Genomic DNA, 19,778 nt, shown 5'->3' with positions numbered 1-19,778 from the left:
AAAATCTAACATCTAATCAATGTGACTAAGAGGGAATCATTATGCACAGAGATAAGTGGTCTAAGTGATAAAGTGTTAATATTTAAAAAGGGAGAAATTCAAAGAGAGAGTGTGTAAAACAGAGAGGGGGGCAAAATAAGAAAAAGATAAGGGTTGGATTCGAGCCTTATCTCACTGTTAATGGTATTTCCAGAAGAGCTGAAGTGAACAGGGAAGACTTCACCAACCTGAGGTGTTCCTCCTATAATTTGGGCAAATCTATGCATTATCGCTCTGTTTATGGTCTTTTCTCTTCACTCGTTCCCTCCTGATTGTGTCTGGTTAGTGAAAGATCATGGTTATGATGACAAAAATACCTCAGAAATTGTCTGCTGAGTATAAAAAGGTTAGTTTTCTGTGAATCAATTTTCGTTTTGTTTTTTCCATCATGGAGTATGACACCTGCTGTCAGTTTGGAATCACAGTGGCTTCAGCTGACATGTTTACTTGTTTCAATTATTTGTAACAGCCAGTTCAGAAAAACGTAGCAATAGGCAATAAAAAAGATCTGCCTGTCCTAGTTACAAATGTGACTTGTACATTTCGTATTCTAGTCAACATATAAGCTTTTGAACAACATAGAAGTAATTAATATACTTTTAATTAACTTAATTCTTTGACAATGGCTTCATGACTTCTGTGTTTGACAGTAGGAATGTTTGACATAAAGATCAATGTCACATTGTATTCATTGCATGGATATATTATATGTAATTAATGTGTATAAAGATTTCATTAAATTCGTCAGAGTGCTTTTATTAGAGAATATGGTACGTAAAGGCAGATAGAGGAGGACCAAGGTGAGAGAAATGAAAGAAATTGGCTTTCTTTGTTGTTTTTTTTTATTTGAGGGCCAGTGATCAGTAAGAGCTTTGCATTATTAAGTAACCTCTTGTCTCTCATGAATGAGTCGGGATGTAAGTGAGGTTTCAGAGGAGTGGTGGTGAGACGGAAGCAAGGGTTTGCAGCATGGCCTGTATGTAACTTTCAGTGTGATACATGTCAGAGAAGCTCGGCAACTGGAAGCACTGAACAGCTAGAAGCTGCAAACTTACATATACGTGACATATGCAGAAAAGAAAATGCAATGATTGATTTTCTCACTAAAATGAGCTGCTATCAGAAGTCATCCAGTTGAACTGGCTTTGGAAATGCTTGCAAAAGGAACATGCTCCTCTTCACCTTAGAAATTTGAGGCCTGCTCCAAAAGCTCATTTAGTAATTATATCTCTGTAAAGGCAATTTTCAGAAATTAAACTGGAATTGCATCAGACCACAATTACACAATCACAGAGGAGACACAGGAGTATCTTGAGCAGTAAATGGACTATGTGCCTCCTGTTTATTAGACAGCACAGGCAATTTAATTTTGGGTTAATGGTGACCAAATAATTGGCCTGTTGTCACAGTCCTTGTTTACATATATTTAATAATCATTAGTATGTACTAAGTGGAGGCCTTAGTGGAGCTCAATCTGATCTCTAAACAATTTCTTCCTTCCAAAATGCCTTCATATACTTTGAAATACAAGATATTTGTGTGTCCCTCATCAGCCACAACAGTTGATTTGGATGCTGTCTCATTAGTTGGCTGATACTAATTGTAATCAGTCGCATAGATATGACCAGTAGGTGCACTCTTATGTACTAGCAGACTCAGTAGGCAGTTGTCATCTATTCTAAGCATTGTTAAACACAAAGCAACCAAGAATATGTAGGAGTCGTCCAAATGCAGTACAATGGAAAAACCTAGTCGCCCACCCTTATCCTTCTCTAAATGTTACCTCCTTTTTTGTCATTTTTTTCTTTTTTTCTGTTCTTTATTTTGCGTTTTTGGACATTAACCAAAAGCTTTTTTTTTTCATATTCTGCAGCAATATTGTCTGCAATAGACAAAATGGTAAAATCCGCAGGACGATCTTGAATATAATCCAACTTGCCTTTGACTAAGACTAAATGTCAAAAAGCCAAACTATGTAGACCAAGTCAAACAGATGTGAAAGAGTTTAAATATTTAAGTCTTTTTTACCAGCTGGACGTTGTAGAGCTGTCCTGGTTGACACGCCTCTACAATGTTGCGTGGAGTCCAGGGGCAGTACCCCTGGACTGGCAGACCGGGGTGGTGGTCCCCATCTTTAAGAAGGGGGACCAGAGGGTGTGTTCCAACTACAGGGGGATCACACTCCTCAGCCTCCCTGGGAAAGTCTATGCCAGGGTGATGTAAAGGAGAGTTCGTCCACTAGTCGAACCTCGGAAACAGGAGGAACAATGCGGTTTTCGTCCTGGTCGCGGAACACTGGACCAGCTCTTTATCCTCTCAAGGATACTTGAGGGTGCATGGGAGTTTGCCCAAACAGTCTACATGTGTTTTGCGGACTTGGAGAAGGCATTCGACCATGTCCCTTGGGGTGTCCTGTGGGAGGTGCTGCGGGAGTATGGGGTGTCTGGCCCATTGCTACGGGCCATTTGATCCCTATACAACCGTTGCAAGAGCTTAGTTTGCATTGCCTTTCACTTCAGTGGCTTCAGAGTGTCATCTCTGCTTTTCGCGGATGATGTGATTCTGTTGGCCTCATCGGGTGAGGGCCTCCAGCTCGCACTGGAACAGTTCGCAGCCGAGTGTGAAGCAGCGGGAATGAGGATTAGCACCTCCAAATCTGAGGCCATGGTTCTCAGCCGGAAAAGGGTGGAGTGCCCACTCCAGGTCGGGGATGAGTTCCTGCCCCAAGTGGAGGAGTTCAAGTATCTCGGGGTCTTGTTCGCGAGTGACGGGAGAAGGGAGCCGGAGATCGACAGACGGATTGGTGCGGTGGCTGCAGTGATGCGGACGCTGCACCGGTCCGTCGTGGTGAAGAGGGAGCTGAGTGTAAAAGCGAATGGCCATGAGCTGTGGGTAGTGACGGAAAGAATGAGATCGTGGATACAAGCGGCGGAAATGAGCTTGCTCTGAAGGGTGGCTGGCCTCAGCTGAGGTGGTTCGGGCATCTGACAAGGATGCCTCCTAGGCGCCTCCTGGGGTTGGTGTTCCGGGCATCTCCCACTGGGAGGAGGCCCCGGGGCAGACCCAGGACATGCTGGAGAGATTATATCTGGGTGTTATTTTTGACTCTGAGCTTGGTTTTATCCCACATGTTAAACATGTAACCAAAATTGGATTTTATCATCTAAAAAATATAGCCAGAGTCCGCCCTATTCTTTCTCGGGCCAACACGGAGATGCTGATGCATGCTTTTATTACCAGTCGCATTGATTACTGTAATGCCCTGCTCTCTGGTCTTCCTAAGAAGAATATTTCAACTTTACAACTCTTGCAAAACTCGGCAGCTCGTGTGCTGACGAAGACCAGAGGGCGGGCCCACATTACACCGGTTTTAGAATCGCTGCATTGGCTCCCCGTGTGTTTCAGGATCGATTTTAAAGTTCTTTTATTGGTTTTTAAATGTCTTAATGGTCTTGGGCCTTCTTATCTCTCAGATCTGCTTTTACCATACGAACCCTCGCGGACCCTGAGGTCCTCTGGTACTGGCCTTTTGATTGTCCCTAAAGTCAGGACACATACTCATGGAGAGGCAGCTTTTCAGTGGTATGGTCCTCGTCTGTGGAACAGCCTGCCGGAGGAGCTCAGGGCCGCAGAGAACGTACATGTTTTTAAGAACAGGCTCAAGACCCACCTTTTTAATTTAGCTTTTACTTAGCGTTTATTTATTTTTTATGCTTATTTATTCTATCCTGTTATTCTATTATTAATTTAGGATTTACCTAATATTTATTGATTTTATTCTTATTCATTTTTTAATCTTCTTACTCTATTTATATTTATATTTATATTGTATCCTGTTCTTATTTATTTTATCATTTTACCCTGTATATATCGTATTGCGTCATATCTCCAGTGTTTCCTCGGAGGGCGCTCTCTGCACCGGGGCTGTTATTGACCGTGGCTGCTGGGTCTCTGGGGTCCTCTCAGCCTTTTAAAAATAAAATCATGGTGCATCTTTGGTATCTAAATACAATAGAAGAGGGTTTTTCATGCATTTCTTTTAGTCACTGTGGACTGGATCATGCCAAAAGAGTTCTTGGACATAATCATTGACGAACTCAGCTGCTTGCCCCTAATTCCTTTCCTTTCAATCAGTATTATAGGGTCAGACTAAAGCCATGCTGAAACACAACTCTACCTGTGATTTCTGGTGCACACCACTAAAGTGTTATGACAGTATCATGCATGGTTACTTTGTTATAGCACTGACAAAATATTTCCACAGACATCCAAACAGTCAAACATAATACCTGCCAAAGTACTCACAGCTTCCTGGTAGTTTCTGGTGTTCTCATCAGGACCATCACACCCAGAGAAAATAATACCAGGTATGCTGTAATAACACTTCTATTCTTCTGTTAAAGTTTTCCACAAATACTTAACTTCTAAACTGCTTTTCTCACACTGGATCCATGTCTTTAGTCACCAGTTCATGTGTTTTCACACTTCCCTTTACAGAAATTCATCATCCTCTGGGCGGCATATTTATATTTATCCCAGGCTTTGTGTTGCTTTGTACACTTCAGAGAGAAACACATGTGCTTACACACATGCATGCATGTACTTGCTTCCTGTTTTCTTTTAATTAATGACTGTGGTGTTAATTAGAAGGCATGGAACTCTTCAATACCCTCCCACAGTCTCTCATCCATTCTCATATTCACTCCTCTGAGCTTCATAAGGCAACACTTTGAAGTGTTTTGATCTCAGCAGCAAACGGCATAGGCAAACAAAAAACAGAGTTTGAGGGATACAAGAACTTCATAAACTGCACAGTCCTAAACATGATACAGAAGGATATTGCAGCTGTTTATGGTGCTCCTGGCCATTTAACCGGGATGCTTTGTCTGTTCAACTGTGCATAATTGTGCGTATTGTCTTCTCTCTTGCCTTTTTAAGTATGTTTTAACAGTGGCTAGCATTCACTCTTGCTTCCCCTGTTCCACCTAATGAGCATGAAACACGGGCACTGTCACCATGTTAAGCCTCCTTTCTTTTAATTATCTTTCTTCACATCAGTTGGGTTGACAAAGGTTGCCTCTCGTCGAAGTTTAGTCGGCTTAGCACCATGGAGGGATGTTTGGTAAAGAGAAAATGTCCATCTGTGGTGTAAGTGACCTGTTGACATGATATACTTTTACTGAAATGTTTGATTTGAGTTAGGCTTCGTCTAGCCGGAGTTTCATATGCTAACTTGGTTTTCTCCTTGGGCATCAAATAACGGCATTTTCTTGCAAGTTGCTGTTTCACAGTTAATAAGCTGTTGGCTGTATGTTGAGCTTTAGGCACCAGACTACTTGATTAGGTTTAGGAAAAGGTCATGTCTTTAACTATTTGACACTTAACCAGTGACACATGTGTGCTTAAAGCGGTCCTGAATAATCATCCATATGTGACAATTTGTGAATGAGACCTTTCTTACCATTGCCATTACCCAGTGCATCAGGGATTTGCCAAGGTACACCTTGGCATATCTGCCAGCCACTTTGACAAAGCAGTAGTATAAAGAACAGCCAGTGAAATCACGCTCACCTACATCTGCCCCGGCAACGTTATATAAAGTTGTGGAAACGTTTATCATTTAAAATGAATTTCGTCAAACTTTTGAAGCCTGATTTAGATCTCATCTTTAAAACAAAGCAACTGTATTTGTTTGTGTTTGTTTTGTTCTCCCGCTCCCACACAGAACATATTTGGCATCACACACTGAGATGCTAAAAGCTGAGAACAACAAACTTGGAGGAGAGGTGGCAAAACTGTTGCCTTGACAAACAATGGGATCTTTGAGGCCTCGTGATGTCTCCTTATGTGATACAAGACTTAACCAGTTACCAACAGGTTATATTCATACATAAAAGAGAAGTTGCCAAGCACCAGTATGTCATTTTGGAGATAAATCACTGTCCTGCAACAGGTGCATGGATGAATTTTTGTTTCAAACCTATGAGGTTTTGGTTAGACTCTGAATGTATGAATGAGAGTTTCCATGTATATATACAGCAACTCACAGCCACGGGTTTGCAATTTCTGCTGATTTATCACAAACAGATCCAACTGCAGACAGACTGACTGTCTCATTGCTGTTTCATTGCTTTCTTGATGCATCAAAGTTGCTTTGAAGATAGCAACAGAGTGCGTGTGCTTGCAGACCTGGTCCCTGCGTTGGAAGCAGCCATTTTGGAGGCAATGAAATTCCAATTAAATTGCACATGATTGCAGTCATTTTGATCATACCGTGGTCTCCAGCCAGCGTTTTCCTTAGACTTGACTGTAGCATTACAACATTCCTATATTGATTTCATGTAAATTTTGCTCAGCTCAGTTCCTCATAACATAGTCACGATATGCTGAACTGGTTTAAACTAACTGTATTTGTGAAAATGCACAAAAGAGTTTCACGTATTGGTGAGGGCTATTCAGCATACACAGCAGCACTAAAAGCGAGACAGGAACAGCACTGCTGCCACCGTGCTAACAGTGACAGCAATGGCAAGCACAGTTATGTGGAGATTTCTCACACTGGCTCCCTCCCCCAAGCCTTCCAACCCCCCTGCTGGACTAGATGGCAGTTGAGCATCTGTTACTACACCACACCACTTACTTTGGCATATTTTGCATTACTTTGAGCAATTCGTATAAAAAAAAAAGTGTCGATCCATTATAGAGCATATAAGCATGCCATGTTTGGCAGTCTTCACAGAATTCTATCATTTTTTTTTTAATCCATGGTTGAATAAAATCACTCGGATTGTTAGGGCCTGCACATAATCATCACATGCCGGTCCACATTCCCCTCGCGGCAGTACCAGTAGTTCTGATAAAGCTGCTGAATGTTTATAAGTATAGACTTCACACAGTGTCTGCTGTGAAGCCTGCAGTGTGCTTAGAAACTTCGCATTACACCTGTGCTTTTTCCGACTGTGAACCTGAAAAAGGCAGATTGACAGTATGTCAAGTGATTGATAAAAAGTGTCAGGATCTCACCACCACCAATTTCTTCTAATGCCTTACAGCTGTGAGAAGCTCCTCCAAAAATCAAGCATTTTTTTAGCTTTCAGAGTGTCACTTGACAATACACTCAAAACCTGCATGAGCGAGCTGTGTATCAGTGAGTCACAGCTCCACCCAAAGTACTTTAACTCCATTTTCAAACCAGTTCAAGATTTAAGCATTTTTTTTGTATATACATACGAGTTTCATTCAAAGTTTGCATTCATTGCCACAACACTGCTATGTCTTTACTTATTTCCAAAAGTAAAGACATATGTACCAGCAGCATGCGCAGGCGAATCACCCCACTCTAATTGATTAAAGAACTGAAAATCACAAAACAGGCTTGCTATTGTCATTCTGCTCCAAGCAAAAATCTTTAATATGCCACATTCCAGTTCTTGTAAGCTTGATGTCTATGCAGAGCTCCAGTGTTTTGTCTGGTTGGACAAAGATGTTCTCTCAGATTTCACTTGCAGGCATCAGTATTTTTGCTCTGCTGTCAGCTTGTCAGACCGGATGCAGATTGATTCTGTGAAACAAAGCTGCAAGGGTAATCTGGTGAGACATAGGGATACAGGTGGAGTAGAGATGAAAATTAAGGCATAATGAAAAAGAATTATTAGAAGATTTATCAATTTTTAAGTAATAGTGTGGTCAAATTTAAAGCAGCATCACTATGTCTGTTTCTTAGTTAATGTTTTGCATGGATGAGATGTGTATTTTCTGCAAGAAGGAAGCAGAGTACATTTGGCCAGAGGCAAAATTGATATTCCAGCCAAGTGCGACACCCAGTTAGGCCTCACGCCCTCATTGAAGTCTCTGTGCTTTCTATCTGTTCTGTAAGACAACGCTACACTTCCATGTGTTGATAAGGAGATGGTTATTGAGCTAAAATTAATTAAAAATACATCCTGTCTTTTCTTGGGATACTTTCTGAAGGGCAGCCCAAGCACATTTCAGAATTCATTAGCTGCTTAATGATCATTGCCAGACTGGTACTCTCACTAATGTGCCAATCATATTCAACAGTTTAAATTTCTTTAAAAGTCTGAGGGCTATCCAGAAACCATGGAATGTGTCTTCAGTTAATTTAGCACACGCAAGGAGAAAAATATCACAGCAGATTCAATGTCATTGGAAAGTTCATATGCATTTCAACAATGCTCTTGCACTTTGCCTTTGTAGGAGAAATTCTGCATTTTATTCATTGCATGGTGCATCTAATGATGTTCCTCTGACCAAACAAGGAAACTGAAAGTCATTAGCTGTGAAAAAGGTCAATGCACGCTGGATCCACCTTTTCTTCTGCAGCACCCATTGTGATTTTGCCTAGGACACATTTTTGCTAGTAGAGAGTTCTGCCCCTAAAGATCACCCCACCAATAATTTCTTCTTGTCAGTTTGCTTCCTTTGATGAGGAGGCTGTACTCTCTTTGTAGCTCTTATGTTTACATCATTTTAAGTAAGAAGAGAACTGTAGAAAAGATCTAAAAAACAAAAATGAGCATGCAGAATTATTTTTAGTCCCAGATGAAGGAACATAGTAGATACTTCTGTTCATCTGGACGTAGCGTTTTCAGTTGGAGAAATATTTCATCATCGTCCAAGTGGCTTCTTTAGTCTCAGGTGACTGCAGGTTTCCCCAACCTTTTAAACAGTACCTTTGCACAATGACTGAAACTAGCACCACTGACTAACAATGAGCTATGAGGTCAGTTTCTTGATTATCTTCATCTTGATATGCTAATTGTCATGACCATTGGTCAACAACCACCAATCAAAGACCATGAGTACCATTCACAGAGAGTTGGGGAATGGCTGCAGTCACAGAATTGTATGATGGTTACCCTTAGGCCCCTCCTCGATTCAGAGATGGTCTTTCCCTTTTCACGTAAATGGCCTCCTTGACTCCGCGCTCAAACCAGCGTTCCTCCCTGTCCAGGATGTTACATCCTCATCATTGAAAGAGTGTCCACTGGCCTGTAGGTGTGAATAGACTGCAGAGTCCTGGCCTGATGAGTTAGCTCCTCTGTGTTGTGCCAACCACTTACCCAGAGGTTGTTTGGTTTCCCACTGAAACTTTTCTCTCATTGAAAATGTTACATCCAGATGAACGTAATTAAGTTTTTGGGATTTCCTCACCTGGATGATTGAGCATGCATCAAGACATAGTGATGCTAAAGTTTTGAATGAGATGACTTGCACAATGTGGCTGATGAAGAAACTAGAGCAACAAGAAAAGCTCACATCACCAAGAAAAATAGTGACCGAACCTGCGACATGAGGGGAGATGTTATGTTCATTTCTAACTCTTTTGTTTTGTGACTCAGTGAGAGTAGCTATCCATGATTCACGGTTTAAAATCAGTCTTTATTGTGTGTGTGTGTGTGTGTGTGTGTGTGTGTGTGTGTGTGTGTGTGTGTGTGTGTGTGTGTGTGTGTTATACTGAACAGTGGTGTTTCCACTGTGTTCATGTATGTCTGAAACGAACCATTTCAGCTCCTTTCCACCAAACTTTAAAGACAACTCTCTCCTCTTATAGGTTGTCACTAAATTAACCATATCAGTGATATCTACAGGAAAAGCCACTGGGATTACTTTTACATGTGTCGACTACATGTAAAAATAAGCAAAAACATAATAGGCCCTCTTAAATTAATTGAATGTATAAAGGTCATTTGCGTAGTTTCCCAGCTAGAGTTTTTGATTACTTGACTAATAATTATGTTCCTGTTTCCATCAGGTGTCGAGAAGGATACCAAGGAATCCGCTGTGACCAGTTTCTGCCCAAGACTGACTCCATCCTGTCGGACCCAAGTAAGACGCACTTTGTTTTTCTTTTCTTTTTTTTAACCTCCAGTGGATACAGTGTGTCTAGATCTATGATACAATAAGTCCATAAACTCAAACGTATAATAAAGAAGTGAACACGAGAGAAAGAAAGCTCATTCTGAAAGGGTCTGGGTCCATAAGATCTATTTTTGAGACTATTGATCTACATCAAAAACCCAAAAGGAAAAATGAAATATTCACTAGCATATATTGAGAGTTACTGAGCATGTCCTTGCTGCCGCTCCTTGGTCTGCTATGCAAACCAGACATACTGTGTCAGTATGGTTCATACAGAGTAAAAATAGGAATCTTTTCAGTGTGTTTGACAGTTTACATTTAAAACTTGTCATACAAGCATATATCATATTCCTTCAGAGGTGTTATTAATCATGGCAGCAGCAAAGCAATCATGGAAGGGCTTTTCCCCTTGAGCGAAAATATATCTGGATATTACATTTAGTTTGTACCCTGAAATGCACATGCATTGTATAAAGTAGATTTCTTTTAATCTTAGCAGCTATTATTCTACTTGCACTGATTACTTTGTTTCCAGGTGAGTTTGACCTCCTGCTTTGAATTCCAGCAGGGCTGTGGGCTTAGAAATATGATACAATATGATTCCTCGTCAGATTCAGACAATGTTTTCTAATTTTTTGATTTTAGACAGGTGAAGACGCTGAGAAAGATAGATGAAAGCCAGATATCAACATATTCCACATTCTTGACAACAATCACCAGTAGTTCAACAGTGTTCCTTCTTTTTATGTTTAGGTAGCAATAATTTATAGAATATTCAGCATTCCAGCCTTGGCTGTCCTTCCTTCTAATGTTCGCTGCACTTTCTTTACACAAACTCATAATCTGTCCTCCTATTACCTTTTCATTTTCTCCTCCCTTCAGTGCCTTCTCAAATATCCTCTCTGAGTCAGACTAATGTCACTTCTCTCATTTCTTTATCTCCCAAACACACGGTGCTCTCAATGTCACACAGTTGAGGGAAGAACACAAATTGCCCTAACTTATGTCCTTACTCCTCACTATCTATTCCATATTAATTTCCCAGGTCTCCTCAGCTCATTCCAAAAAATATGCAACCTTGTCACGCGGGCACTAACGTTGTGGCAGTACAATAGCTTATCTGTGACTTTTTTACTAACAAGCACCATGCTGTAATAGCACTATTTACCATAAATGGACAGAGATACGCCTTGGAATTTTCACCCCATAGACATCCAATGACCCAATGTCCAACAAAGGAGACTCACTGCAGTGTTATTAAAATCTAAATTCCCTGTTAGGAATATGAAGTGTTATACTTGATTGCAAAGGAGAATGAGACATGTTGATTAGATGTGGCGAATGCAGCATTATTGCTCGCTATTTGTTAATATCCTTTACTTTCCAGATCATTAATTAAGTCTCTGTAATGAGGTTTTTAATTCCAAATGAGTATTAGGGTAATTGTCCTTGTTAGAACAACAGCAGTGTTCACTGAAGTGACACCCATCGCTTTGTTTGTACACCAACCTACTGACCTGAATGTATTGGTAGCTAAGAAATGTTACCACCCCCATCACTTAGCTAAGCAATTTGTCAAATGTCAGAGAAAAACAGCTCCTGATTGTCATTCTGCTTTGTTGATCCAACTGAAGGCACATTAGACATGATGTTCATAGCACCATTGTTCTCTGAAACAAAGAGGAGGAGGGGGGGGGGATACTGCAGCAGGTACTTGTACTAAGAGAACAAACTTATTTGATGGTATTTTGATAATTACCCCTTTGATCTGTACACTACCTGTAAATTTAATAAAAGCTTCCAGAAAAGTCTCGGAGAATTTGGTACACGTTTAAAATTAATATTATTTACAATATTCATATTACTTTTTAGCATGCACTATTAGTATTATTAATAGTACATGCTAAAAGGTCTATTAACTACACAACGGGAGACGAATATACAAAAAATACTTGTAATTTATCTCCATATAATAGATGGAAGTTAACAAGTGCTCCGAAACTCACCAGAAGTTTTGCTAGAAATAATATTACTAAGCTGTGAAACGAATTCAGTCAGTTAATTAATTGGGGATTGGATGTTCAGGTTTATTTCTGTTTTGGGTTTTTTTTTCTTTCTCTCTCTTGCCAGTGACATGCATGTTCAAGCAGGTTGAGGTCAGATGTCAGACTTGCACCTGTCCATGAGTAAAACTGTGCATAAGAGTGATTCGTGAATCTTTTTTGTACTTTCAGAGAAAAAACTGCATGCCCTTTTTGTTCTTTAGAAAAAATACTTGCAGGACATAATGTCCTCCAGGGGTGAAGGAATTAGTATTTAGGTGAGAAAAACCGAACTTTTACCTAACAAAGAACCACACGGTAACCATAGCTTCAAATTGGTTTTCTTATCTCACCTACTATTTCTCTCTGTGATAATAGCCAGGATTCTTCGAGGTGAATTTCCATACAAATTGTCTAAGCATTACCAAGCCATTATTGTGCATTGAGAGACCTCAAATTAAATTAATCCAGCACTATGAAAAAGGAAAACAGGGTCCTTTTAAAAAAATGTTTCTAAATTATTCTGGCAAAGACAAACACACACAAAAAATAAAAATAAATAAATAAAATAAAAACTCCCACCTCCCCCACACCTTTCTGTTTGCTTTAACCTGCACTACTCCATCATTCACTTCTGATCTTTTTCATCTATTTTTGCTACTTTCTCCAATTCTGTGCCTGTCCTCAATTCCTTTTCTAAAGGAGAAAAAAAAAGATTGTCCTGCTTTCAGGTCATTCTCAACGGTTTCTATTTCTTTTTCAGCCAGCGGACCCATTTTTGACACATCTCTGTTTTCTGTTCTCTACAATGTTGTCTAGGCAATGGATTTCTTTTTTCAGTAACACCATCTTTTTTCTTTCTTTTCCCTGTTTTATTCAACTACGTTCTCCTCGAAAAGTTGGTAAGTGCAAAGTTGGAAAAGAAGAGTGGCAGATTGTGGCCTTTCTTCTTTCCTCAACCCTTAGATAATCTTGTCACAGCATCACTCTCCTTGACTCCTTTGCTTGTAGTTAATCAAATCCTAATTTCTCAGGTTACCTCTGTGTCTCGTGCTCGAGCTTGCCTCAGTGTTGACATCCCTGTTCCCTCTTCCAAATTTCCCTCCAGACAGCCCTCTCGCCCCCATCTGTCTCTTGCTAACCTCCTCCGTGCCATCTTTTGCTCACCACGCATCTTGTCCAAGCATCAGACCTTATCCCTTCTCCCCTGCCTACAGTTTTCTGTCCAACTCATCTCCTAACACTAAGTGGCAGGGCCTCAGATGGACTGAGGTTTGAATTGCGCCAGCTAAAAAGGTTCACCAGCAGGGCAGACAAACGCTGCCAAGGACCTCTGGCAAGCTGGGGTCTCGGTGGAAAGGAAGGACGGGCACGAACGAGGAGGAGAGAGGCCGGATGAAAGTGCATGTCTTGTGAGGAGGGCTATCGCACTGTCTCAGGGTCTCCAAGGATGAAAGGAGTGCCGTGACTCCAGTGACTATACAAGCAAAATCACAAGGCAGCCAATGAGGAAGAAATTTTGTCTTCTGAAGGAAACGGGCACAATCATAAGTTGTATTATAAAGTATTGAATAATGGATGCGTAATCAAATGGAATATAAGAAATGGCATCAGCCAGGGTTACATTTAATAGATAACCTGTAGAGGAAGGAGGTAAAAGATCATGTACAACATCTTTATTAATATGTCGATATGATTAAGTTAATTATTATTATAATTTAAGCGGCGATACATCAAAACACTGGGGAAGCTTTGAGAGTAAGAGCTGCCAGATTGATTTATTTTGCTCAGTAGTCAAAAGTAGAAATATTACTTTTGCTGTTAGATAAAACGTAGAAATGCAGCACATTCTCATTTCTTCTAAGTTAAATTTTTATATAACAGCTTCAAGCTAAACCATTTAAAACTGTGGGTAACCACTTAAAAGCAGCCACATGCAGCTCAAAATGCAAACCCAGAGAATTATAATGTAAACTCTTTTCAAATTATCAAAAGACGCAAAATATGCTGGAATAATATTTTATTCCTTGGAATTTCATTGTTTCAGTCTAGAGATGGGCAAACAGGAAACAATTATCTAGAATATTGTCTGTAAGTCAGTGGGAATGGGGAGTGGGCTGACAGAGAATTTTGCTCGTTTGGCTCTGTCCTGGTGTAAAAATACTACAAGCTGAAAAAAGTCAGCCTTTCAGTGTCGTATGAAATAAATGGCAACAGTATAACCATTTCAAAATAAGGAATGTGGATGTTGTGCACACCCATTCCCAGGTGGGTACAGGACAAGGTCACAAAGGGATGTGAGATGCTTTAATATTTTCTCTGGCAGAGAAATGATAGCACCTGGCAGTCACGATTTCTTAAAATATGTGGGAGAACTTGGAAAATACAGGGTTTAAAAAAATATGTGGTGTAATGAGGAGCCCAACTTAGCCAAGTCTAAAAGAATAAAGGCAAAACTTCCAAACTATACGGAGGCTGAGCACAGCTTATACGTGACTCACTGATGCACATTTAGTTCTCTAAATGCTGGCATGGCTTAACACTGTGCTTGTCACCCAACTTGTTTGACAGGATGTCTTTGAGATCAGAGATTTATTTAGGTTTCTCCCGAATCTGTCAAAGAGCAACAAAGGCTTTTTGTTGCCATCCTTACATGCAGTATGTCAAATCTTTTCATTGCTCAAGAAATTGAGTTCAAACTCTCTTCATTGTCAACAAAGCTTTTGTTGTTCAAACTGGAAGGTTGCAGTTTGGCACTACGTATCCTGAAGAACTTTTACAGTATTCAGGAACAACCACAGATGAGACCCAGACCATATTTTCTTTAAATAGTTTTAATCTCTTCTTGCTTCCTTACATTAATCTCCTTCTTTACTGCTTCCATGATCTACATGGCCTTTCAATTATTGTTCTGGCCACATTGAAAAACATATCGAAAGCTTCTGAACTGAAGGCCCGGGAGCCAAGACGCTGTAGTTTTACAGCGTTGTAAGGGAGACTCAGAATCAGCATATTTTCATCTATAGCACATGCATCATATCACACCCCACAGACGCAGTGAGAAAGATTTACTGAGTTAAACCAGAGAACAAATTTACTTCACACTATCTTTATGAGATCTGATTTCATGCTTTGCAGGTTTGTGCGCGCCACAGACAATAACAGTGCAGTAATCATGCAAGTCCAATTTCCAAAAGAATACAACCCTGTATTTCACATCATACTGCATGTTTCAATCCATAAGATATAAAGGAAACATAAAACGTGTCATGGTCCTGGGTCGTTGACCCAGCGTTTTGTGTTTTGTGACTATTTCCCTCTGTTCTAGTTATTCTGTGTCCTCCCCCCTTGTGTCCGGTTCGGGTTCTAGATTTCCTGTTTTACTTTGTAGGTCTGTGTCTCGTTATGCCCATTAAGTTCCAGCTGTGTCCCCTCCTGTGTGCCATTTCCTCATTACCTGGTGTGTGTATTTATAGTTGGTGTCTGCCTGTGCTCCTCGTCGGCTCGTCTGCACTCATCCGTGTATTTCTGCGTATCTCTGCATTCATCTGCGTTCCATGGTGTCCTGTCTCTGCGTCCCTCTGCCCCGCACCCCCTTTGTACGGTCTCAGGTTTGCTATTTAGTTTCTCCCAGTTTAGGTTTCCGTTTGTAAAGTACTCATACCTCGTTGCCTGTTTTTGTCACCGCCACCTTTGTAAATAAAACATCACTCGTATCATCAGTTTGCTGCATCTTGGGTCCTCCTTTTCCTCCACACCACACGGCTCCCTCCGCCAGCCGTGACAAAATGTGTGATTTCTTTAAGCTTCCAGCTTTTATCACTGACCAACTGTTGAGGCAACAAAAATATGAGTCACCTTGTATAATTGTGGCTACAATAACGATCTGCTGAGCTTGTGATGAATGGTGTTTGTTCACCGCCGTGGAAATATCTGCGAACAAAAAGAGACCACAAACTGAAAATCGCTCATCAAATGTACATATGCAGTATTTTATAAAAGAACTACGCATGAATGGTATTTCAATCTAAGGCTCCATAGCCCCCAGTGAATGTTTCAGAAGCAATGGTCATTTGGTTTTCCTAGAAGTTAGACACGAAAACACAAACTTCTGTGTTCAGTTAAAATAAGACCAGACACATATTTATATACAGGCAATCGCAAAGTAATTTGTCATCTTCTGCTCCCACTGGGATTCAGGAAGAAGGCTTCTTTTCTAATATGGGTCTTCTCAGATCAATATCATTAAAAGAAACTAAAAATGCTAGCTCTTAAAGGAAAGCAATGTGTGTTTCCACTGGGCTGAAATCAGTCCTGAATGATCTGTCACCTGTAGGTGATTTTAATATTGCCTGTTCAGATATGGTCATTGCAATAAGATGCAATGTTGCTCCAGCTCTAGATGATTAAAGTCGTTCTTTGTAGGCGTTACATTATAGAACAGGCAGTATAGATGACTAGCTCGAAAAACAGAGCAGTAAATGTCTAAGAAAGCAGAACAGTTAGCGCATACAACGCTTCTACCACATCCTTGGTTTACTCGTCTCAAGTGAAGCTGGCACATTTCTTTAAGTGAAGGTTTGTGTTTTTAAAGGGTGAACTGTGCCTTACATTTTTGCATTCATGTTTCTGCATGCTTGAGTCCCCTTCCTGGCATTGTCACACAGTTTCAGAAAGTGCAAAGTGGAGTCTCACGAGGCACCCTGTTGAATTTACACCATATGAAAGACAAGGAGGAAACGAGTACTGATACCAGCAATAGCTCTGGTATCAGCCCTCTTTATTACACTGACTCATTGTGGGAAGGTAAATCCATATCCTACCACAATATGGACAAAGAAATGTCAAGTCTGCATGACTGACAGCTTCACAATACCAAAGTCTGAGGGGGTCTGATCGAGTCTAGCGCTTAAGATGAGAAAGTTAGGAAAGTTGTATAGAGAAGCAGATTAAAAGCCTTTGAATCTTGGCTCAAGGATGTGATATATTTTACCTGAAAATATTTTTTAAAAAGATATCGCTTGCTTTGTATGGATCTCTACTTCTGAGGCACAGACTACTTTTAATTGGCATTTGTCTGGAGTGAAGAAAATGGCCACATTCACATCTAGACTACCCATTAAAGACAACAAAAGAATCCTCTTTTTGACAGCAGGTGTCTTTGAAACCAGATGAAAAGAATCCATCTTGCACATTTGTAATTTTCAGCATCTCCCCCTCTCACTGTGTGTTTGTTTGTGCATACATGCAAGAAGCTGCATGGGATTACAAATAGCGCAATAATCTATGAGCTTCTGTTGTTATCCTTCAATAATCAGGCAGCAATTACACTCAAATTAAAAAAAGAAGGTCCACTTCCATGGATCCAAACCAGCACCAGAGTAAATATAAAGCTGAGCTACGTTTGTTGGTTACTAATGTAAGTGTCATTTTATGTAGTAAATGTTATAACATGTTAACTGACAAATGCTGTACGTCTCCTGTAGCTATAGAAAGTGAAATATTCTTCATATGTAAAAAGTGGCTTTGTTGACTGCGGCCCACAGTTCCACACACGGTGTTGGCTCTCTGGAATAGCTTCCTGTCACACCGACATGTTGTCATTATTATAATTAGTTCCACCTGCATTTTTCCTGATTAAATGAGTCACCAGTCTGCAGGAGTTCACCATATCATGACTCAAACATAAAGAGGGAACAGGCGGCAGTGGTGTTGCTCCTCAGCAGGGCTCCACAGCTTCACCCTCGCTCTCATCAGAGACCTAGGCCCTGCTGGAAGCAGCACAACAGATGCGAACTTACTGTGCACTGCAGAGAAAAAGGAGATCGTAAGAACAGAGAAAAAAAGTGAACAACAGAATATAGCAAATAATGTTTATCGTTTAAGGAAAGACGCACTGGAAACTGAAATAGCTTATTGTAGAATCTGAGGTGTCCATGAACTGTGCCTCACCTAAAAAGCAGATGAAAGCAGGTGGCAGCAGCACGAGTCTGAGGCATGCAGTCTAGTGAGACTCGCACGTCATAGTGTCATGTCATCAGAGCCCAATCTGTACTCTGTGTTCAAAAGTTGCAATTATGACAGACTATCATATAATCACATTACACTTTAGCATCAATCCGACAGTTTTTCTTCTGGTCTCAGAATACTTCTTAAAGAAAAGTGTCTGGACTTCTTTAAGTTGCTTGAAGACGTTTCACCTCTCATCTGGGAAGCTTCTTCAGTTCTAAGGTCAAATGGCGGAGAGTCTCAGATTTAAACCCAGTGGGAGTTTCCCCCCCAAAGAGGGACAAAAGGACCCCCTGATGATCCTCTAATCACCTGAGCCAAGGTGTGAAAATGGGTGCGGGTCCCAATCAGCCAGGGTTTCGGGTGAGCTCATTATGAAACCTGACCCCACCTTATCATGCGATTTCCTGAGGTCAGATGGCCCAGGATGTGCGTTAAGGCCTGGTAAATGACCTGTATTTGTATAGCGCTTTACTAGTCCCTAAGGACCCCAAAGCGCTTTACACAACCAGTCATCCACACATTCACACACTGTACATTGTAGCCACAGCCACCCTGGGGCTCACTGACTGAGGCGAGGCTGCCGGACACTGGCGCCACCGGGCCCTCTGAACACCACCAGTAGGCAACAGGTGAAGTGTCTTGCCCAAGGACACAACGACCGAGACTGTCCAAGCTGGGGCTCAAACCGGCAACCTTCCGATTACAAGGCGAACTCCCAACTCTTGAGCCACGATCGCCCCTAAAGCTGGTTAAGGCGTCTGGGGAGGGAACTCAAAACTGGATTATAGATGGCAGACAGTTGGTGTCGTAAACCACAGCCTCTGTTCAAAGATATCTGCCATCCATAATCCAGTTTTGAGTTCCCTCCCCAGACGCCTTAACGCCCTGATAGGTTTGTAGCATGAACCTATTCGCTGGAACGTTAAGACAATATAATTACACTGCAAGCAAGACACAAGTAGGCAAACTTCTTCATGGTACTCGTGCACGGGAGAGAACCGGACAGGCACCGTTCCTTCGCTTGACCCCAGTAGCTCTCGTCCGTCCTCCCATACACTATCCTTTTATTGAGGTTACATGAATATGCATAGGTTCATTAACATACGACGTCTACATACAAACAAAGAGTACCTTGCCTGTGTGTGTGTGTGTGTGTGTGTGTGTGTGTGTGTGTGTGTGTGTGTGTGTGTGTGTGTGTGTGTGTGGGGACTGCTGATCAAAGGGTCAAACATCCTTGGTCAGGAAGAGGGTAGCCTCCCCCTCACCCTAGATGGTTCATCCTAGATAACACGGTGAGGAAGTCCTGCAGTTCATCTAAACAAAGAGCACTTAGACTAGAACAAACGCAACTACGTTAATCCTACCATAAAATAATAAGACACGGTATGACCTCTCATGCTCCCAAAGTGCTGTCTAATACACACAAAGTTTGCAGACTATCAAGGATCAAAACCTCTACCAATCTACAACTAATTACAAAACTCTAAGCATATATAAGTAAATATTTCTAAGCATAAATGACAATCAACAATACAAATCTAACATTTCCCCCCTTTTTGACCTTTATGCCTGAAAAGTTCCCAGGTATGAATACCTCATGTCTGACAGTTTCAATGCAAACATTTTTATACTCAGCATATGTCAAATCACCCTAAATTACTGAAAAGGTACACAGTTTAACAAATGTATTAGCAGTTATCCCATTCATTGAGCTCATCTCATGGCAAACTGCATCTTACGAGCAAACAAAGAAATTGTTAATTTAATAGTGAAAATAAAAAAGTAACATTTTCAAAAACATCT

General features: G+C 40.9%; 1 protein-coding gene across 1 annotated transcript in view; it reads left to right on the top strand.

Annotated features, from left to right (window-relative positions):
• The window catches only part of nrg3a (neuregulin 3a), a 360,952-nt gene that overhangs the window by 277,745 nt on the left and 63,429 nt on the right, over window positions 1-19,778 (top strand). Inside the window, exon 3 of the mRNA XM_085296128.1 lies at window positions 9,815-9,888. Within this exon, the coding sequence (XP_085152254.1) occupies window positions 9,815-9,888 (74 nt within the window). The remainder of the gene's footprint in view (window positions 1-9,814; window positions 9,889-19,778) is intronic.

The sequence above is a fragment of the Mchenga conophoros genome, linkage group LG13, assembly GCF_057382185.1.
Source record: "Mchenga conophoros isolate Kocher_MC1m ecotype Shallow Benthic linkage group LG13, M_conophoros_male_GT1.1, whole genome shotgun sequence".
In the NCBI taxonomy this organism is placed as follows: domain Eukaryota; kingdom Metazoa; phylum Chordata; class Actinopteri; order Cichliformes; family Cichlidae; genus Mchenga; species Mchenga conophoros.
The sequence above is the reverse complement of the archived record's forward strand: the minus strand, read 5'-3'. Positions and strand labels throughout refer to the sequence as shown.